The sequence below is a fragment of the Schistocerca gregaria genome, chromosome 2 (assembly GCF_023897955.1).
Source record: "Schistocerca gregaria isolate iqSchGreg1 chromosome 2, iqSchGreg1.2, whole genome shotgun sequence".
Classification (NCBI taxonomy): domain Eukaryota; kingdom Metazoa; phylum Arthropoda; class Insecta; order Orthoptera; family Acrididae; genus Schistocerca; species Schistocerca gregaria.
This window is the reverse complement of record NC_064921.1, coordinates 849861510-849884969: the sequence shown is the minus strand read 5'-3', so window position 1 is coordinate 849884969 and position 23460 is coordinate 849861510. Positions and strand designations below refer to the sequence as shown.

Here is a 23460-nt window from a genome sequence, read left to right as displayed (position 1 = left end):
ACACACACACACACACACACACACACACACACCTCGTTTCGGCGATTTTGTTTCTTTGCTAAACAGTTCACGTTACCTTAAATCTCTGCTAGACTCGTGAATGTCAGCACGATTATCTCGGTGGACTGTTAATGGAGTAGGGGAACAGCAGATAGTAAGGGTCGCGTAGTGTTTCTCGGGTTTTCCCGCAAAACAGCGGAAGCGTGGAGTTCCTGGAATAAAGTGCAGACATGACTCCGCTTGCTGGAACTTCAGAGATGTAGCTGTTGTGTTTGTATCACAAGTAAATTTTGTTTTTGAGTGTGGAAGCTGGTGAACGGTGTAATTACATACTTTTAAAACTAAGGTTATCATACTAGTACTAATATGTAAGTGTTCTAACGTAGATTGTCTCGTAATGATGAAATCCCACTCACTGTAGTCGGTCTCTGCTTCCGCTGTGTTTGAATCTGCAATTTCGGACGGATAGTAAGGGCTGCTTCAGGCAAATGCTGGTCCCTTTGAAAGGGCACAGCCGACTTCCTTCCCTAATCCGATGGAACCGGTGACCTCGGTGTTTGATCGACCTCCCCCCCCCCCCCCCTCCATCAACCAACCAGTGTCGTCTTTATGGGCCACATACGTAAATCTCTGTTTTGGACACTACACCGAGATCGAAGGCGAAGCTTACCCGCGAGGGCCCCGGGTAGTGGTTGGAGGACGCAGACTGCAATTAAATAATCGGTTTCAAGTGTTTTGGAAAGCGAAATGACGTAAAGGGTTGTTACCGATCGTTCCTAGAACTATACCGCAAAGGAGATTAAAATCATTCAGGGAGTCAGGAGACATCTGTTGACACCTCAAATAGGTTTTCTCAGATCAATGTTGGAAGAACAGAGTCAAGAAATGCTTGCAGCACACGTGAGAGTTTAGATTCCTTGATAAAACCGCTAGCTAATATTTACATTCGAAAGCTGACTACCCATTTGGGAGAAAATTTAATAAAGAAAAAAACTTGCATGTAAAGATTTCTATCAAAACATTGTGTAGAAGCAACCAGAACTGTGTGTTGGATCAAGTTCAGTCGACTAAAAGTTGAAAGTTTTTTAAAAAAACTTTTTTTTATTATCTTGCGCTTTTGAGAAATGAACTGACTGACTAGTTTGTGAACTACGAAAAACCCATGTTAATTTAAAAGCCTATATTTTGTTGTATCGCTCACAAAAGCCCAAATTTTTCTTAACATCTCGAAATGTAAGTATTCGAAAACCTTTTCTTGCTGTGTGATGTTCTGGCCAGAAATCTTGTACAATTTACACCAAAACACCTTTTCAAATAAAGGTGTTATTCATTTACTTTATTTCGAAACAAACAAAGCTGTATTCCACTTTCGGCGTAAGTATCCCATACTCAATCATAGCCGTTCTCATTCTTATTTACGTATCCAACCGTCTATTCGTGGTACTCCGTAATGAAACACATGAAGTGGATCAACAAAGCAAGCGCGTACAAAGCAGGGCTGTAAAAGTAACGACTAAATTTTGTGTCGTATCTATGCAGTATTGCTGACACGTGTACCCGTTTGAAACGATTCGTTACTCGTTACTTTAGTTAGTGAAAGGTATCAGGTGCAAATGTTTTTGAAAATGCTGTTGACCCTCCTCTTTGATTATCATTAGACTGTGCTTTATTCCTTGGCTATTAAACAAAGTTTCTGGCACAAGCTCGCTCACAGTGTTGAATCCACAGGACTAACGAACCATATGTGGGAGCAAGGAATTGAGACTTTGGAATACTGCCCACTCGGTGCTGGCCGTATACGAACTGCCTGCAGCAAAGTAAACACAAGTGGTAAAATATGTATTTCGCACTGCCTGTAGCCATCGATTTGTTCCGCTGAGAATAAGAAAATGGAGGATTACGAATGGCGTTCTGAGCACATGTTAAACGACTAACGAAAAGTTTCAGGCAACACCGAAACGACGCTTAGCAAAGGCATATTCGTTATTGAGTACCGAATACCTACGATATCCAACAGGTCTAGTGCAGCATCGAGTGTTAGGCGACATGCGTGTGGTCGGCGTATCAGGCGCAACCCGACACTGCATGCGGCGCGCTCCATTATTCCATTACCGGTCATTAGGGCCGCAGGAAGCGAAACTTTAGACTCATTTGCCCCGCGTTTAATTTCTCTAATAAGCCGCTCGCCGCGAGCGGAACAGCATACCGTGTCCAGAAAACAAAGATGGGCTATTAAAAAATATATTACCAAGTTCCGCTGAATTACTTGGTCGAGCCTTTAGAGTTTTGTACCTGTCGTGGATTTGTGCCTTCCGCGTGAACGCCCTACATAGCGGAACACACAAAAATCGATATTCGATTTCACGCTCTGCCTGTGTTAATTGGTTCTGAACGGTCGAGTTCACAGCAGCGGCAATACAACGCCACAGTTGTAGACTAGTGCGACGTCATTTTCTTCCTCCTCCTCCTTCTTCTTCCTCCTCCTCCTCCTCCTCCTCTTCTTCCTCTTCCTCCTCCTCCTCCTCTTCTTCCTCTTCCTCCTCCTCCTCCTCCTTCTTCCTCTTCCTCCTCCTCCTCTTCTTCCTCCTCCTCCTCCTCCTCTTCTTCCTCCTCCTCCTCCTCCTCCTCCTCCTCCTCCTCCTCCTCCTCCTCCTCCTCTTCTTCTTCCTCCCCTTCAACCATTTGTCTCCTACATGTATATTACATAAATAACTCCTCAGCTTACATTATGGTGTGTGGCGGATGGTAGTTTGTGTACTATTGTGATTTCTCCTTTCCCTATTCCAGTCGTGAACGATTCGCCGTAAGTCTGGTGAAGTATCTCTGTAAGCAGGAATATCTCTGGTTTTACTTCCATGCTGTTTTCACTAAATCTACGTAGGAGGAAGCAATGTATTGGCTGACCGTTAATGAACGTACGCTGTCACAACTCTCAACAGTACGGCACACCATGGTGCAGAAAGCATCTCATTTAGCATCTGCCGTTGGAAATGGATTAGGATCTCCGTTTTCATTTCGCGCTTACAAAGTGAACCTGTAAGGAATCGCGCTGCTCTTCTTTGGATCTTCTCTATTTCCTCTATCAATCCTATATGGTACGGATGCCAGATAGATGATCAATAATTCGTGTATTGTTGGATATGGGGTTTTGTAATCTGCCTCTTTCGTGAGTTAACTATTCTTGAAGCTTCTTCCAGTGATCTTGTATGGAATCTGCCTATCCTGATATTAGTTATACGTGGATGTTCTACTTTAAACAATCTCTGTTGTCTAATAGATGTGATCGCTTGCAGTGGTTGATGCGCAATCGTATAATCATACAATAATGGGTTTTTTTCTGTTTGCTTATACGCAGTATGTCATATTTGTTTGTGTTGAGGGTCAGCTGCCAATTCCTGCACAAAGCGCTGATCCTCTGTACATCTTTCTGAATTCCACTATAATTTTATAGTGTTGTGACTCCTCTGTATACAAAAATCCGCAGTAGCCCCAGAGATGGTGGTGGTAAGTTTCTGTGGGACCAGACTGCTGAGATCATCGGTCCCTAGGTTTACACACTGCTTAATCTATACGACGGGGGGAGCCGCACGAATCGTGGCAAGGCGCCTCAGACCGCGAGGCGATAGCCCCCATGGAACTTCCGACGTTATTCACTAGGTGATAATTAATGGTCTTATAACACTCCCTCTGGGAAAGCCTGTTACTTTGCGTCTGAAGAGAGTTCTCCGCTGAGAATGACATGCTGTGTGGTATTTCTTAGAGGCTCTTCAAGCCAATCGCATAGTTGGTCTGATGCTCGGTACACTCGTGTTTTATACATGAGACGGCGTTGTGGAAGCGTATAGAATGCATTCCAAAAGTCAAGGTAGTTTGCATCAACTCGAGAACCATTTCCTGCTTTCTGGTCTCGTGGACGAACAGGGCGATTTGTGTTCAACACTATCGTCGTTTGCAGAATCCGATTGTTAAAGAGAAGACTTTCGTTCTACAGAAACGTCTTAATACGCGACCGTAAGACATGTCCTAAAATTTTGAAACACAGCGACGTCGGTTATATCGGCGTATAGTTTCTGAGGCTGTTCGAAGACCTTGCTTGAAAAGCAAAGTGACCTGCGCTTTTTGCCCATCACTAGGAATGCTTCACTCTTCCCGCGACCTATGGTACGCTGCTATTAAAACAGTTCTTGTTTCGGATGCGCGTTACCGATCCTATCAGGTGCAGAGGCGTTTCCTCTGTTGAGTAACGAAGCAGTCATTTAGGTATGGCAAGTTGGTGTTCCTACTAAGATCATGTTTGTCAGGTTCCGCCCAGAACGATTTGACTATTTTTATTTCTATTTTATCGTGATATGGGTACTATTATAGTGTGTGTATACGTTGTCTAATTGAGAGGGAGACCTTTTAGCTGAAAGCTCACTTGCTCCGCAGTTTTTTTGTTGCGCCGGTCGTCTGCGATAGCAATTATAGAGCACAGCGTCTTTAGATGAGGATGATGACGCAAGTGTTTTCTCAAGTCCTTTTTTCGTGTGAAAACAGGTGAGAGTGAAGTATAAAAAGGTATGGGAAATGGTGTATATAGTTACAATAGAAAATAAAACGCGTCTAAGGTGCACAACTGGACTAAAAACGTGACGATAAAAGGCATAGAAACAAAGTCGTCATGCGCAGTTGAGCGCCCCACAAACCAAACATAATCATCAAGTCGCCTGCAGAAATCCCCTTTCACAATTAATGTAGTTTCAGAAATATATCGAGGCCCAGAAAAGATGGCGCATAGGTGTCGAAACATAGGTTGTGTTACGGGAAAAGAAATAGCCAAGTTTTGCAAAAGGTGGATTTTAAGAACTCAAACGTGACATCACAATTGGGGACTGCAAGCTAAACGAGGAACTTAAGCTACATTGGAAGGAAAATAACACAAGACGGTCGAAGCAAAAAACAGGAAAAGCAGACTAGCACAGGCGAAGAGGCCATTCCTGGCGAAAAGAAGTCGTCTAGAATCGAATATAGATCTTCAACGTGGTACTATAGGAGGACGTTGAAAGTAAGCGGAAATAAGAAATATGGTTATCCGTGGAATCGACGACGAGAGGATGTGCAAAACATTGGCAAGGAGGAGGAACAGGATAATAGGCCATGTGTTAAGGGATCAAAGAATAGCTTCGTTGATACTTTGGGGACCTGTAGCGGGCAAAAACTTTAGGGGAAGACAGATACTGGAATATACCTTGCAATTAATTCGGACGTTTGTTGCAAGGGCTACTCTGTGAACAGGAGAGAAATTCATGGCGGGCCGCATCAAATCAGCAGGAAGACTGATATCCCTCGTGTAATTTGCTTCAGGACGGACATAGACTGGTGAAAGTATAAAAGTATCATACATACTGCTTGTTGCTCTTGATTTGTAAGAAAAATTTCGGAATGAGGACTATGAAGTGTGCGTACATTACTGTGTGTTGGCGCGAAAATCCGTCCCTTCGGTTGACCCAGTCAAAATTTTCACACTCGTCCGCCTGAAAGGCGGAATGCAGAAACCCCTGCGAGATATAGTGCACGCCACACGTGAATGCGCGCTGGGTTGCCAGCACTGGACGCGCATTCCTCTCTCTTGTTAACAATAGCGTCTGCCCGAAACAATTCCTCCGAAATAGTTGTGCGGAGTGAGGTGATGTCAGCTGAATCACTGTAAATGGGGAAACGCTCCGCGTAGACGCGAATCGCAGAGGTCGCGGGATATAACGAGGGCGCGGCACGCCAATCATAATCTGCTTACGCACTTGCTCGGTTTCCTTACGGCACTGGCCGCTTGGAACTTCACACCCGGTGCGCGCTTGTGCAACGCTGTCGCCTGTTCAGACGCGTTTGACCGCACGATACACGGACGGCGCGGAGGGGGCAAATTATGAAATACGTGTTGATGTGACAGCTTATGTTTGATATTCTTTTTTCACAACCGGTAATTTTTGTTTATTTATTTAGTGATATTAGTATGTATTTGCTATAACGAGACTGCTAAAGTGAAATTGTCGAACGTTTCAGTTGTGTCGAATATCAGTTAGGAATGCCCAGTCGTCTATTTGGAATTATTTCGTGCCCATGCTACTACTCCCTCCACATGTCTAAGAGACTGGTTCCCTTTTGGAGGCATGTCACTTTCTTTAAATAAATAGACATATGTAAGGATTTTTTTAGCTGTAACATCTACAGCAAAGAACGAAAATTCAAGTTTTCTGTGGCAGTAGGGTCGAGAGTGAAATTTTTTTATTTGTAAGCCACAACTTAAATCGCATTGATAAAAATACCAGAGTTTCGTGGGCAGGACATTATAGGTAATTTGTTGAATCTAAAATTTTCCACGGGTTGCTTTCGTGATCACGTGACACACACCCATGGCAGTGTGTTTCCAGGCTGTTTTTCAATAGTGTGTTTGGACTTACCAGTGATTTTTTTTTTATATATATAAAGATTATCGCTACCAAAATGAGAATAAAGGTATTGTGAACTTTGAGAGAATCAACCAAATCGGATTCTTAGATTATTGGCTAACGAAAAAATTGGGATGACGATGATGCGAAAAAAACTAAAATTAGTATTTCTCAGGTTATGAATATGCTACACTTTGAATTGCAAAGTTCTGTGTGTCCTCGGTAGTGTCGTGTAGATTAGAATCTTCAGATGTAAAATCTCATTCATGAACATGCTGAAAGTGTTCGAAACGTGACTATAACGCCACATCCTAAAGATCCATTGGGCATATAATGTGAGCGAAGGTGACGTGATCGTCATGTGAGATATTTATTTATCTGTATTGTCATTGTCCCTTATTGATTTATTTACCTAATTAATCCTCTTACTCCTACTAATGTCGATGCGAAGAAAAACGAGCACGAAAAAGAATACTAGAGAATTCGTGTAGGAATCTAACACAGATCTCCGTTCCCGCCGCCGCCCCCGCCTCCCCACCTCTCTCTCGACCCCCACTCCGACCAGCTAGTTTGCTTTGGTCGCTAGGCCAACTCCAATTTACGTGAAAGGTGTTAACCTTTTGAGTAAGTAGCAGTCGTAAGTGTCTTTTGTTGGTATCTGGGAAAGTAGGCGTTCGTGGCACCCATATATGATGACTGACTGACTGACTGACTGACTGACTGACTGACTGACTGACTGACTGACCGACCGCCCGCCATAGAGCCCCCTCAGGTGTTGTGATGCGACAGTAACCAGTTCAGCGTTCAATATTTACGAACAATAACTGTTAACCTTTGTAGTGGTTGTTGTTGTTGTTGTTGTTTCCCCCCACCCCACCCCTAGCTCTTATGTTAACCATAAGTATACATAATTCGTTAAGAAAGGTTCTGCACGGCTTGTTTATGACACCGGGTTTTCCATACTTCCGTGAAGAGTTGGTGGCCACCGGCAGTCTGATGTATCGGCTGTGGTGCTCACGTACCTGCTGTCCCAGTGGTCTTGGCAGTATCACTCGCTCCCGTTCAGAGAAAGCGCTTTTAAATATTTTCCCTAGTCTGTTTGTGGCGCAGGCGTCCCAGCTTCCCTCCTGACACGGTCTCCTCCTGTAGGGAAACATGGCGCCCGCTAGCCCTTTGATCTATTTTCAGAAGTCAGTATATATTCTTCTCTCTCCCCCCCCCCCCCCCCCCCCCCCCAGTTCGAAAGCCGACTGTGCTGTAATATATTTCCTGATTAGGATCTTGCTTCATGTAACAGTTCACACTTCAGCAAGGAGTAGGTTTCAGTTACCAGTGTGAGAAATGTCGCTCTGGCAATATACGTACACCCGACACCAGTTCAGAAGACTATGTACTTACGTACGTGCCATGGACACCACTGTGAAGTGTAAAGCATAAGGTGCTTAACATTGTACAAAGTGTTAAGGTTTCTTACAATTCCGTCAGTTTTAATTATGTTGACAGAAAAATACGGGAAGCGTTTGGACAAGACAGCAGATGTGTATTTTAATAACACTAACTTGGCATTTTTAGGCGCGTGTATTTTCGTAACCCGCTCGGACAGCCGAGCGCATTAGCGTGCCACTCCCGGGACATTGGAAGTCAAGCCTGATCTGGATCGAATCAGCCTTCCGGATTATCCCTAGCAGTAGCAATGCGTTTCCCATAACGTGCTTTACCAAGCGGACGGGGGTACTTTGTGCCCACAGTAAAAAAAAAAAAAAATGAAAATGCAAAAATTGATTTTTCTTGAGTTTGACTCCGAACAATTTTAAAAGAGGTACTGATTTGTAAGGAAGGTCCTGAACCTGAAAATATTGAATATGACATTCATTGTGGAAATACCAAATCAAAATACCTTGAGCCATCTAAATTTCAGTTTCTGTTCATTTTTGCTGTCAGTTTCACCGTTACGCTAGGTCACCTTCAGGCCCCATGGCCGGCGTATAGGAAGAACGCCACCTCTGGTACAATCAAAATAGGGACCAGCACGCAGTCTCTCGTATCCGGAAACTAATTTTACAAAAAGCGATCCCTTTGATCATCACTGGCAGACTTCGTGAGATGGCGCATTGTAATGCTGAAACTGGTAGGAAAATACAATAAAACTGAAAATTTAGACGGCTGAAGGTGTTTTGATTTCTCATTTTATACTGAATAGCCGAGGTTTACAAACCAACCAATTTATAGGTGGACTTGAGTTCACTGGGGAAAGTGACATCTACTGCAAAGACTTAAATTTATGGGTCAAATTTAAATGGAATTTTTTTAACATTTATGAGATTCATTAAAAGCAATAAGTATTTTTCTCAAAATTTGAAAATATACTATAACGGACTCCATAACATTTTCAAATGGTGAGCATTAAGTACCAAACACCCCCACTCCCTTCGCCACCATTCTTGGTATAGCGAGTGTTAACGACGTGGGCTGGTGTGCCAGCTATCGTAGATGTGGTTTCTAGGCGGTTTTCCTCATCCAACAAGGTGAATATCGGACTCGTACCCACGCCCTCCTTCAATTTAAGCTACGCAAACAATGATGCATTCTCATAGATACACACTAGATTTAAACTAGGCGCAGAGAGGTGGGATAGAGAGGTTCCGGCCTGGGAGGTGAAGATGTCGGACGTATAATCTCTTTCAGCCCCTAATCATCATCCATTTTCGTAAACAAACTGTAGGGTGAGTGCGCGACCCATGACACACATAGCGGACAACAGGCGATGGAGAACGTTGCGGTCGCAAATCACGATGAGGATGACGTGTGATGTAGCAGCTCCTTTGTGAAAGCGCCCCCCCCCCCCCCCCCCCCCCCACGCCCCATGATGGAAACCGCATGTAGCGTGCTTCGCGATGAGAAACGCGTCCCGTGTGAGGACGGCTTTTAGGACGCTCCGCGCTTGAAGAGAGGCGAGTCTATTTTACTGCGCTGTTGAGCGGCGCTGTCCGCGCGCGTAAATACTGCCCCGGGCCGGGGTCTGGCCGGACGGATTGTTTGTGGCGCTTATCAGATGCGAGGTTTCGGCACGTGCGAGGCGCGACGCCGGCGCACGTGCGCGGCTTGCGGCAGACGAGCCTCCAGGTTAGGGGTGGGGTGGGGCAGCAGGCAGTTTGGGGCTGCGAGGCGTTCGGGATGCGCCGGCACGCACACGCACGCGCGCGCCACGCACCTCCGCTTCCGGCGTGGGCCAGACTGGTCCGCCTGATGAATCGTTTCCGCCAGAACGTCTCCCCCCCCCCCCCCCCCCCTCTTTCCGCCCGTGGGCTGTTGCCGAGATCCTGGAAACGCCACGGCGCGCAGCAGGTAGCAACAAAAAATGACAGGCGGTGGGCCCTCGGAAGTGCAGGGAGGCGGGGGGCGGCACTATCCCTCCCTCACGCATACACTGCGTGAGCACGCACTTCTACTTTTGAGCCTGTACATAATAATCTAGCTTTTGATACCGTCCGGACAAAAGGGCTGATTTAGTACTGTAAAAGATAACTGTCACCAACTGTTTGTGGAGTTCAGTTTACCGGACGAAGAATGTCATCCCTCTCTAAATGAGCGGAGTAGTCGCCTTACATTGAGATGTAAGGCCTAATATCGTGTCGGACCTCTTTTCGTCCGGTGTAGTGCAGCAACTCGACGTGGCCTTAACACACAAGTCATTGGTAGTCTGCAGCAGAAATATTGAGTCACGTTCTATTAAAGCCGTCCACAACTGCGAAAGTGTTGCCGGTGCAAGATTTCGTGCACCAACAGACCACTCGGTTATATCCCATAAATATTCGATGGGATTCACTTGGAGCTATCTAGGTGGCCAAATAATTCATGGCCCCTTGAAAACCATAAAAATTCCATAGTTGTTTGGGAACATTAAGCCCATGAATGCCTGCAAATGGTCTCACATAAGGATTTCTAGTCACTGATCGGTTTGGACCAGAGGACCCAGTCCATTCCATGTAAACGCAGCCCACACCATCATGGCGCCACCGCCAGCTTGCACAGTGCTTTGTGGACGGCTTTGGCCCATGGCTTCGTGAGGTCTACCCCATCTCGAACCCTAACATCAGCTCTTACTAACTGAAACCGGATCTGACCAGGCCACCTTTTTCCAGTCGTCTAGCGGCCAACTCTTACGGTCACTAGCCAGGGTGGCGCTGCAGGCGACATGCTGTCAGCAAAGGCACTTGCGTCGGTCGGTTGCTGCCAGAGCCTATTAACACCAATTTCGCTGCACTGTCCTAACTGTTACGTTCATCCTACGTTCCACATTGATTTCTGCGATTATTTTACGCAGTGTTGCTTGTCTATTAGGACTAACATCTCTACACAAATGCCGCTGCTGTCGATCCTTATGTGAAGACCGTAGGCCACTGCGTTGTCGATGGTGATAGGGAAGGCCCGAAATTTGATATTCTCGGCACACTGTGGATCTCTGATTATTGAATTCCCTAACTATTTCCGAAACGAAATGTCCCATGTCTGTAGCTCCATATACCATTCCGCATTCAGAGTCTGTTAATTCCCGTTGCTCGGCCTCAATCACGTCGGAAATCTTTTCACATGAACCACCTGAGTGCAAATGACAGCTCCGCCAACGCACTGCTCTTCTATACGTCGAATACTCGATATTACTGCCATTTGTATATCTGCATTACACAGCTGTCACCTCAGTGTACACCTGCTTCTAGTCGTCCCCTTGCGAACGGACTCTTGTAATGCCGTCGGAGATTCTCTGCTTCGTACAACTGAACTCGCCAGACAAAGTACATTACTGGCGATTAAAATTGCTACACCACGAAGATGACGTCCTACAGACGCGAAATGTAGCCGACAGAAAGAAGATGCTGTGATAATGCAAATGATTAGCTTTTCGGAGCATTTACACAAGGTTGGCGCCGGTGGCGACACCTACAACGTGCTGAAATGAGGAAAGTCTCCAACCGATTTCTCATACACAAACAACCGTTGACCGGCATTGCGTGGTGAAACGTTGTTGTGATGCCTCGTGTAAGGAGGAGAAATGCCTACCATGACGTTGCCGACTTTGATAAAGGTCGGAATGTAGTCTATCGCGATTGCGGCTTATCGTATCGCGACATTGCTGCTCGCGTTGGTCGAGGTCCAATGACTGTTAGAAGAATATGGGATCGGTGGGTTCAGGAGGGTGATACGGAACGCCGTGCTGGATCCCAACGGCCTCGTATCACTAGCAGTCGACATGACAGGCATCTTATCCGAATGGCTGTAACGGATCGTGCAGCCACATCTCGATTCCTGAGTCAGGAGATGTGGATGTTAGCAAGACGACAACCATCTGCACGAACAGTTCGACGACGTTTGCAGCAGCATGGACTATCAGCTCGGAGACCAAGGCTGCGGTTACCCTTGACGCTGTATCACAGACAGGAGCGCTTGCGATGGTGTACTCTACGACGAACCTGGGTGCACGAATGGCCAAACGTCTTTCTTGGGGAGGAATCCAGTTTCTGTTTACAGCATCATGATGGTCGCATCCGTATTTGGCGACATCGCGGTGAACGCACATTGGAAGCGTCTATTCGTCATCCCCATTCTGGCGTATCACCCGGCGTGATGGTGTGGGGTGCCATTGGTTGCACGTCTCGGTCAGCTCTTGTTCGCATTGGCACTTTGAAGAGTGGACGTTACAGTTCAGATTTGTTACGACCTGTGGCTCTACCCTTCATTCGATCCCTGCGAAACCCTACATGCAGCAGGATAATGCACGACCGCATGTTGCAGGTCCTCTACGGGGCTTTCTGGATGCAGAAAATGTTCGAATGCTGCTCTGGCTAGCACGTTCTCCAGATCTCTCACCAACTGAAAACGTCTGGTCATTGGTGGCCGAGCAACTGTCTCGCTACAATATGCCAGTCACTACTCTTGATGAACTGTGGTATCGTGTTGAAGCCGCATGGGCAACTGTACCTGTACACGCCATCCAAGCTCTGTTTGACTCAATGCCCAGGCGTATCAAGGCCGTTACTACGGCCAGAGGTGGATGTTCTGGGTACTGATTTCTCAATATGTATGCACCCAAATTGGGTGAAAATGTAATCACATGTCAGTTCTAGTATAATATATTTGTCCAGTTAATACCCGTTTATCATCTGCACTTCTTCTTAGTGTAGCGATTTTAATGGCCAGTGTGTATTAGTCAAACGCTTTAAATGGGTGGGCTAGGCACTTTAGAGCGCTGACGTAAAGCCGTGTTCACATCAGGGACGCATTTGCACGCGGTCTCTTTTAAGTTGCAGCATAGGTGCCAACACCACAGATGTTTCGGCTTGCAGTGGGATGACGTCGACAGGTTACCACTACGTTTTGGCCAATAATCGTTAAGCTGTCTTCAGCTGAGTTTTACACTGGAGGCAGGTGGGGCCGTTCGCTTATTTTATAACGAAAATTGGCGCGGTGGCGCATGCCCATAGCTTTCCGCTGCATGGTCGCCGTCTGTTGAATTTTGCTCCATCAGAGGCCCGCAGGCGCTCGTGCAACGGCGATATTACACTGCACACCCTCTGTTGAACTTTGGGCCTGCGGAGTTAAATTACAGTTGTCTAAGTAACAAAATTAACGGCCGCGTAAATTCTGTTTGTGCGTTCCAAGCCTCATCAAGTTGTAAGCAGCCATCACGTTTAATAAGATTATCCGCGAAATGTATTTCCACAGATTCCGTAATACGTGAGTCCCAGAAGATCACACCGAGAACTTTCTGGGATTGAATCGTTATTAACCTCGGTGGCTGATTTCAACTTTAGGCTGGGAACGTGTTGATTTCTCAGCATTTTAATTCCGCCGGCCCAGATCTCGATAGAGGGCGTGCTATGGAATACCACCGTCGAGGATGGGCCGCAGCGCCTGAGATGGAGCAGTATTCGACAGAAAACACTAACCTCGACAGAAGACAGTCACTTAGCGGAAACCTAAGAACATGCGCCTTCGCGCCATTTTTTTTATATATAAAATTAATGACGGCACCACCGATTTCTAGAGTAAAACTCACTTGAAGATGGTTGAGTAGAAACATGTCAATGTCAACGTCATCCGGCCAAAAGCCCGAAACCTCTTGCAATACTCACTACGCAGGTAAAACTTAGAGCCACACAAATGTCTTTAATATCGCCACCAAAGATGTTTTGTATGCCTATAGTCCTCTGGATTTTTCAGTAGATAACTGACTGAAGTTAACATACACCTCTAAAGTATGGCGCTTCCTCGCGTCAAACTTCGAGTGGCGCCAGGTCGAAAGCGCGGCATTGCGGCTGTCAAATCGCTGAGGATTGTAAAACAGGGGTTAACGGAAATTTGATAGTCTGAAGGAAGTTCGATTTCGCGGAAAACCTACTTCTCTCACACGTAATTGTGAACCAAACCGGGAAACATAAAATTTTTTGACTTCACGTTTCCGGATTATTGAGCTCTTGAAGATGGGGAAACCATACATAGATAACTTCACTGTCACGACATAATGCAGGAAAAGTAAAAGATATAATATTCGTAGGGTCAAACAGACTAATCACTGATGACTTCGTGCCAAAATCACGCGACCATCGTGAGTGTAATAGTGCGGAATTCAAATGCCAATAAGGACACATTCGTTTTTAACGAATGTGTTTTTATAAAAAAAATTGTTTCTTATATATATTTATTATTTGTATTTTTATATATGTATTGCTATATGCTGGTTAGTTTTCTGGTTTGTATGGCCGTTGTCCACGAAACTTTTCCACTCCTAACGTTTCTTCCAGAGCTGCGCTGGACGTCCTCAGAGGTACAGCTGATATTGCTAAGTCTTTCCGGTTGACGGGTAAACGGGTGTAGTAGAAGTTATTACGTGATCAGCACAGGCGATCCTTCTCGGCTGTAAAACTTAACTATCGACTGTCGGTATCAAAGATGAAAGTAATCTATCGACTTTGTAGAGCTACTCTCTGGCTATCACTTCTACCAAGCCCCTCTTTATGTCGCTGGACCAGTCGGTCGGCAGAACCTTGCGGAACTAGGCGCACCTCCGACGTTCACCTGCACAGCACTGGCTCAAACGTTAGGAGCGTAAAAGTTTCGTGGGCCACGACCATACAAGCTGGAAGACTCACCAGCAACTAAGACATCCCGCCGTCAGTCTTCATTGTACGATCAGTTATAACAGTATGTTATTTTTTAAAAATGAAATACTAATCTTCGCATGGACCCCAATATCAAGGTCTTACTTTCTTAAAAAAATATACTTGTTCAAAGCGATGTCAATAAAGGGTGTTAAATTCCTCAGTGATTAAAGAATTCTAATCTCATCTATTCGTTAGATTATGAAATTGGAAAAATTGTATACAGCTACGTCGTCATCATCAGTGTTTTGCCAAAAGGCAGAGTTTCACATCGTAGTTCTCCAGGCTGTCCGGTCTTCTGCCATCCTCTTCAGGTCTGCAGAATTTCCTCCTCCCTTTGTCGTCTATCATCTTGTATCTCCTTCTTCCCCTCCGTCTTCTCCCACAAACCTATCCTTCCAAAGCACCTGCTAGCAAGTACTCCCTTCTCAATGAATGTCCCAACCAGTTCTTTTTTCCTTTCTCTTACAACCTTCAGCAGGCATCTTCTCTCACCAACCCTTTCCAGTACTCTTTCATTACACACACCTTCCATCCAGCTTATTTTTTCCATTCTCCTCCACATCCATATCTCAAATGCTTCTAACCGTTTTTCAACCTCTCGTCTCAGCGTCCATGTTTCTGCTGCATATAGTGCCACACTCCAGACAAAACATTTGCCAAGCCTCTTCCGTAGACCCTTATCTAATTTGCCACATAAGTCTCATCTTTCTGTTGAATGCCTCCTCCGCTATGGCAATTCAAGTTTTCACCTCCTGGTGACATCTCAAGTTTTCAGTTATTTTGCTTCCAAGATATTTAAATGCACTTACTTGGCTAATGGTAGATTGTCCTATTTTAATAATGGACAGTCTGCATCTAGTACTGATGACCATATTCTTTGTTTTTGCTGTGTTTATTTGCATCCCATATTGCACACAAGCTTCATTCAGATTTTTCAGCATGTTATTCACTGTCCGCTCACTTTCTGCCACTAACACCATGTCATCAGCAAATCGTATAGATTATGTTCTCTTTCCACCAATACATATTCCTTTCTCCATCTAAGCCTTTCGCAATAATCTCTTAAAGGTATGCGTTAAACAACAGTGGGGAAAGGCAACAACCTTGTCAAACACCTCGTCCAATGCTGTTTCCTTCTGACATTTCATTTCCAATCCTTATCCTTACTTTCTGGTGTAAATATAGATTCTGTATCAGTCGTCTCTCTTTTCAATCTACTCCTTTCCTCTTCAAAATACCCATCAGCTTGTCCCACTGAACTCTGTAAAAAGCCTTTTCTAAATCTATAAAAACAGCAACGATTTCTCTACCTTTTTCCATACATCTTTCCCCTATAGCTCTTAATAGACCAGTAGCATCTCTTGTTCCTTTTCCTCTTCTAAATCCCAACTGCTCCTCTGCAGTCCCTCTATCCAGCTTGTCATACAGCCTTCTATTCAACACTCTCAGCAAGACTTCAACTGCATGAGACATTAGACTAATGGTCCTGTGCTCTTCACATTTTTTTAGTGTCTCTCTTTCTCTATTGGTACCATAACTGTTGCAAAGAAGTCCTCAGGCCATTCCCCTTTGACATATATCGTTACAGAGGTAGACTATTTCTTTCCTTTCCTTGTTTCCCAGACTCTTCACCAGTTTTGCTGGGAAATCATCAATTCCACATGCCTTCCTATTCTTCATCTCCTTCAACACCTTTTCTACTTCTACGATGGACGATCCCTTTCCATCTTCCGGCATATATTGCTCCTCTTCAATCCTAACTTCACTTCGTACTTCATCCCCCCTTATACAGACAACCAGTGTATTCTTGCCATCTGTTCAAAACCTCTTGTGGTTCCTGTGCTAGATTACCATCCGCTCTTTCTACTTCCATGTTATTCCTCTTTCTTTTACGTTCAAAAACTCTCAGTAGCCAGTCTTTACATCATTCCATACTTCCCCCTTTCTCCATTTTCTCTATTTCGTTACATTTGTTTCATCCATTTTCCCCCTTGCTTCTTCAGATTCACTTCTTAATTCATCGTTCAGTTTCCTGTAACTCTTTTTGCCTTCTTCAGTTTCTACATTTTTCCACTTTCTCCGCTCTTCCATCTTTTTCAACATGTTTTGTTATCCATTCTTTCCTGGTACTTTTGGGATACTCTAATTCCTAATACCTCTTTGGCAGTCCGAGTCCTTCCCTCATTTTTATCCATTTGTCATTAACACTTTCATAAACACTATCTCTTTCCCATTTTTCCATAAAATTGTTTTCCAAATCTGTTGCCTTTCCCACCTCTTCGAGTTAAGTAATAAACTTAAATGCCGTGTTATAGGTTTTTAATCGAGAAACTGTTCTAAAATACTAGTTTTGCGGATTAGTTTTCGCAAAATTTCCCCTGCGAGCGTCACAGTTTCAGCCTAGGGACCGTAAATGCGGCAATGGTTCATACGAGTTTGCGAAGCTTGTGCGAAGTGACGCTTGTGCGGAGATGGAGTCTATTGACATTTCTGCGGAGCCTAAGAAAGTTTTGGTATTGTTTTCACATTCGTTGTCCTCGCCAAGCGAAACGAAACCTTTACCTTCAAATCTACCCTAGACCTCGCGCTCAGCTACAGATCGATCTGTCACCACGGCCACCTATTTTTACGACACTCGGTATAAGTGTCATTCCGCACCTACCCCGGCTCACACACAAAACTAAAGTGATGCCACGAGTAGTGGCACCACAGCTGCGTGTGTGAACACACAGTTCTGCCAATGGTCCCACTTCCTGCCTTGCTGCAAAAAGTTAGTTGTGCTTACTAAAGTCAATAGTCTTCCGTCGACAGTGAGTAGCACCATTCTACTGCTCGCTGGTGGCTGTGTTTCAAAACACCATATTGCTGCTGCAGTCCGTACGATTTCAATGTAAATAGAAATGGAACAAAAAAATCGTACAGAAGATCGTGGTTTGAAAATTCAAGCATAGAAACGGCTGGCTGTATGCTCGAAAACTGCTCTCCAGAGTGCTTTGACAGTTGGGAAAGTCGAAATCAGTAGTAGTATTCCAAATGCCCTCTTTTTCATCAGTCTTTTGATTGGTTTGATGCGGCCCGCGACGAATTACTCTCCATTGCGAACCTTTCCATCTCAGAGTAGCACTTGCAACTTACGCCCTCAATTATTTGCTGGATGTATGCTAATCTCTGTTTTCCTCTACGGTTTTTACCTTAAAGAGCTCCCTCTATAGCCATCGAAGTTTTCCCTGACCTCGTTACGGATGTCCTATCATCCTCTGCCTTCTTGTCAGTGTTTTCCATACATTCCTTTCGTCGCCGATTCTGAGGAGAACCACATCATTCCTTACCTTATCGGTCCACCTAATTTTCAGTATTCGTCTGTAGCACCAAATCTCAGATACTTTGACTCTGGCCGGCCGCGGTGGTCTCGCGGTTGTAGGCGCGCAGTCCGGAACCGTGTGACTGCTACGGTCGCAGGTTTGAATCCTGCCTCGGGCATGGATGTGTGTGATGTCCTTAGGTTAGTTAGGTTTAAGTAGGCTAAGTTCTAGGGGACTGATGACCACAGCAGTTAAGTCCCATAGTGCTCAGAGCCATTTGAACTTTGACTCTTATTTTCCTGTTTTCCCACTGTCCGTATCTCACTCCATACAATGTTGTGCTCCAAACGTACATTGTCAGAAATTTCTTACGCATATTAAGGCCTATGTTGGAAAAACAGGTTTCTTTTAGCCAAGAATGCCCTTTTTGCCCGTTTTAGTCTGCTTTTTATGTCTTCTATGCCACGTCCGACATGGGTTATTTTGTTGTCCAGACAGAATAATTCCTTAACTTCGGGGTCACCAGTTTTGATAAATCTCTCACTGTTCTAATTTCTGCTACTTCTCATTACTTTAATCGTGAGCAATATACTGCTTGTCTCCTCGGTGAAGGTATGGTCTTGAAACTTCAACAAAAGCCCGTACCGAAATACTGAGCGTCTCTCTTGCAAAGTCTTCCACTGGAGTTAATCTATCATCTCCGTAACGCTTTCGCGATTACTAAATGGTCATGTAACGGAGCGCGCTGCTCTCCGTTGGGTCATCTCTTTCTCTCTACTATCAACCCTATCTGATACGGATCCCAGACCGGTGAGCAGTATTCAAGCAGTTGGCGAACAAGTGTACTGTAAGCTACGTCCTTTGTTTTCGGACTGCATTTCCTTTGGATTCTTCCAGTGAATCTGTTTGGCATCTGGTTTACCGACGATTAATTTTATATGGTCATTCTATTTTAAATCAATCCTAATGCCTACTCCCAGATAATTTATAGAATTAACTGCTTCCAGTTGCTGACCTGCTATATTGTAGCTAAATTATAATGGATCTTACTTTCTATGTATTCGCAGCACATTACACTTGTCTACATTGAGATTCAATTGCCATTTCGTGCACCATGCGTCAATTCGTTGCAGATCCTCCTGCATTTCAGTACAATTTTCTTAGATTTACTTTTAATCCATATTCTGTATTCATTACACATTGGACGAATACAATAAAATTCTAAAATCTCGGATGTGCTCCACACCAACTTTCAGATCCTTCGTGGTATTAAAACAAAGACACGCATAACTGCAATCCACCGTGGCCCATCTTGGGTCTTCGGGTGAATAATGTCTGTGATGTTTAAGAGTGTCGTCCAACACACGCCATGTGCTGTACTGGTTTACCTGTTTCAGCTGGGCTTCTTCACGTACTACTCGGTGGCGATGGGCGAAGTCAACCCGTCCGGGCCGGTGCCCATCGACAGCGTGTTCATCTACCGGCCTGACAAGAGGCTCGAGGTCTGGCGGTTCCTGTTCTACATGGTGCTGCACGCCGGGTGAGTCTCGTCCTAAGGTCTGCCTGTACTTCCTCTGTTGAGTCGAATGCCGGGGTAGGATGCACTAAAACAGCGCCACGCTTAGGAAATCCAGCCCCAAGTTGGGCGCCTTGAGGAAGAAGATGGTTTTTACTAATTTGAAGCGGTCCGCCGCGAATTCCTCTCCAGTGCCAACCTCTTCACCTCACAGTAGCACTTGCAACCTACGTCTGCAGTTGTTCGTCGGATATATTCGAATCTTTTTCTTCTCCCACTGCTTTTATCCTCTACAGCTCCCTAAGTATCATGGAAATTATGCTTCGATGTGTTAACACACGTCCTGTTTCTTCTTCTTCTTCTTCTTCTTCTTCTCAGTGTTTTCCACATGTAACTGTACTCGCCGATTCTGGAGAGAACGTCCTCATTTCTGGTCAGTCCGCCTAACTTCTATAGCACCACATGTCAAATACTTCGACTATTTCCAGTGTTCCCGCGGTTAACAATTCACTACTATTGTTGTGCTCCACATGCATATCCTCAGAAATATACTTCCTCAAATCCAGTGTTAGATAGCACTAGACTCTTTGACAAGGAATGACCTCTTTGCTGTTTATGTCATCCTTGCGTGTGTTGTTTTGCTTCCAAGGCAGCATAATTTTTTTGTGCTTTTCAATTTTTAATGTAAAGTTTATCGCTAACCTCATTTCTGGTGCCCCTCGTTTCCTGTTTCTTCCGCTTACTCTCTATAAATAGTATGTGCCCATTATTTTGCAATTTCCGTTCAACCGGTCTTGCAATTCTACCTCACTCTGATTGGAGATGGCAATGTATAAAACAGTATACAATCACCAGATTGTACCAAAGTGCCTGGCTGAACTTCTCCGCGGGGCACAAGGTGAAGGTGTCGAATCCTCCTTCCAACGGGTGTACTAAACAGGGCAACTTCGGTGATTATCTTGAGATGTAGAACATTCCGCGTTTGGTGGCTCAGTTAACTGACATGTTGAGCAAAGAAATCCGCGGAAACAACTTGATGGGAGTTGTTCGGCGTTCGCTTTATTCTATTAATTTTTATTCCATTGAGCTTCTTGGTTATGGGCAGAACACATACTGCTAATCACTTCTTAGCCTCAGCGTATAGCTTATTCACATGGCCATTCCATACATCTATTCCATGTTAAACGTAAATAAGTAAGTTAATGCACAGAGCAGTCTAGGTCATGTGTTTTTATTGCAATGATTGCGTTCGGCCCAATTATACTGTTTTGATATGCAAACTTTTGACAACGCATACCAACTGATGTCCGCTCTAGCTACTTTCCTCGCCATATTTTAGATCTCAAGATCATCTTACGTGGTCGAAACGGGTCATTGCATTAAATTGAATTCTTGATGCCGATTTTTTTGTGGCGTAAATTTCTTTCTCGGTTTAGTACGCTATCATTAGCATCCAGCCGTCTAATCTTTAATCACAACACATTTCAAAAGCTTCCATCTTCTTGCAGAGATGTTCTAGGCGACCGGAACCGCGCGACTGCTACAGTCGCAGGTTCGAATCCTGCCTCAGGCATGGATGTGTGTGATGTCCTTAGGTTAGTTAGCTTTAAGTAGTTCTAATTTCTAGGGGCTGATGACCTCAGATGTTAAGTCTCATAGTGCTCAGAGCCATTTGAACCATCGAATTGTTTGGCAACCTTGTGACCTCACGATTCGATAACATTCCCTGGCCCCCCTACATTGCCAGATTCATACGTTTGTGATTTTTTTCCCTGGTTGGGCTACATCAAGAGCAAAGTCTACACCACTCGACCAAGAACCCTGGATGAGTTAAAACAGATAATTCGGGATGCATTTCACAGCACCCCAGCTGAGATGTTGCAGCAGTGAATGAGGAATCCCAACAGCAGATTTCACAAATGTATTCGTACAGGAGCACGCCATCTAGAGGACGTAACCTGTAAAAAATGATCAGTGACATCAATGTTACGTAAATGCAAAGTTGTTATGGTTTCAATTACTGTGAATGCAATTTCTTTCCTTCATCACTTCTAGTTTTATTGGAATGTGGAAATGTTCCCGTTTCCAGTGTCACCCTGTACTTGTCATACTTGATTTGCTGGAACTTCTAAAACTTCTAGAAGCTTTGTCTTCAGTACCAGTACGAAGGTCCGTGCCAAAAACGAGAATGGCGCGATGGCGGATGGACTGAAACAAATGTACCAGGAGAACGCTTAAACAGATGTAATCGACTCTCCGATTTTATTTCATTCCAGAGAGTTTCTTGGTGACGTAAATAAGTGCGTATCTGTTTCTCCACTCAAACATTTTTCCTTACTTTTGCTTTTGTAGCGAGTTTTCTTTAATAATAATAATAATAATAATAATAATAATAATAATAATGTGGCGGTTTTGTTTTTTAACCACGACAGTGTGAATTTCCTCTTGCTACCCAGCTACACTACCAACCCGGCTCTAGTAGGAACATTTTTCAAAGTATTTGCAGCAAGTTTCAGAAATTAACTTGCCGAGTGACTTGCAGAAGCAAACTTGGACAACTTTTTGTCCTAATGTAAACACCCTAGCAAGCGCTTGTAAAAGTTACGGCATTTAATTGCTAGTAGACACACGCCTTCAGAAAGCGAGTTGCTTAGAGTTCCCTACAAGAACAGGTTGTTTCCGAGTAGAAATCTTGGCCTGCCGCTGTGTGAAGCTGCTGGCTCATGAAGAGCTTAGACAGTCCTCGGTGGTGCGGCCGCAGCAAAATTCCCAGTTCGGGGAGGATCGCACTTCCTGCGCCCTGTCCCACAGCTGCCCTTCCCGGTAAGCCCAGAAATAGGACTCCTGTCCCTCGCACAGAACGGGGGAGGCTGCGCGACTGTCACCAAACAAACAATGCCATTCCCTCCCTCCCTCCCTCCCGATGCTGTCGAACTCAAGGAACGGCGTTGTTGGTTGACACCGGGGTTCGGCTCTGGCACATCTGTTTCCAAATTTCACAGCTAACTTTTCGGGAGTGACGCAGCATTATAACTATAGTAAAACAGTTTTTTATTGTCAGTTTCGATTGCTTTAATTTTTTAAAATCTGTTTAGGTTCGCCAAGATCCATCCTCAGATTTGATAATCGAGGATAAAATTTTATTCAGCGACATAGCATGTAACTTCTGGTAACTCGGACGTATGTAACAGATACAACCAGATATGAGGATGGGTCATCGTGAAACGAAAAGCCATTAAAAAAAAACCTGAAGTGTCTCGAAAGTTGCTACATATTCTACGCATTACAAGGTGCGTTTAACACAGGATACGTCACAGTTACCTGAGTGAGGGCGTACCCAGGCGGATGGGCTTCTGTGCTGACCGATACCATTTCAGCCAGGTGAACGCGTAAATTTACAGGCAAACCGTAAATATATGCTGTCAACACAACTCTTTAACACGGTTCGTGAGTCCACAGGAAGTTTATTAAGGAAAGATGGAAACGACTCAAATCACCAGCATTTCCCTCAGACACGTGTTGACAAACGCATTGTTTAGTGAAATACTGATAATGTGTAGGTTACGACATTGTCAACGTTGCGACACTTATTTACTGTTGTAGTTCTTAAAAAAACCACGCGCGAACCATGACGAGACGCCTCAGACCGCGCAGCCTAAATGTTTATTTTAACATGCAATGCATGGGTACAGCAAGATGTCTTTTAAATAATAATAACTCCCGTGGAGGCCAGGGAAAAGAATAGGCCTCCGGTATGTTCTGCCAGTCGTAAAAGGCGACGAAAAGCAAAAACTACTAACAGGGCTAACCCCCCTGTTAGTGTGATTAGTTGGTTCAGGACACAACTAAAGAAGCCTCGGACAAGCGCCGTCATGGTCGGGGACGACGCTTGAACCCTATGCCCGCCCACAATGCTAACGACACTGCTAGCCAACTGGAAAATTATTTAAATCCAAATAGTGGTGTTTTGCAGGATATGCTTCCTGCAACCACCCTAGAAGGAAAACAAAGACAGAGGATGAGATGGTCAGATGAAGTTAATCGACACCTTAGGTTCT

The 23460-nt window shown here is 44.6% G+C and overlaps 1 protein-coding gene across 2 annotated transcripts in view; it reads left to right on the top strand.

The window, feature by feature from the left end:
- LOC126335219 (protein rhomboid) overlaps positions 1-23460 on the top strand; it is a 278300-nt gene that overhangs the window by 238890 nt on the left and 15950 nt on the right. For both annotated transcript variants that reach the window (XM_049998248.1, XM_049998249.1), the window contains exon 4: positions 19284-19426. In XM_049998248.1, the coding sequence (XP_049854205.1) occupies positions 19284-19426 (143 nt within the window). The remainder of the gene's footprint in view (positions 1-19283; positions 19427-23460) is intronic.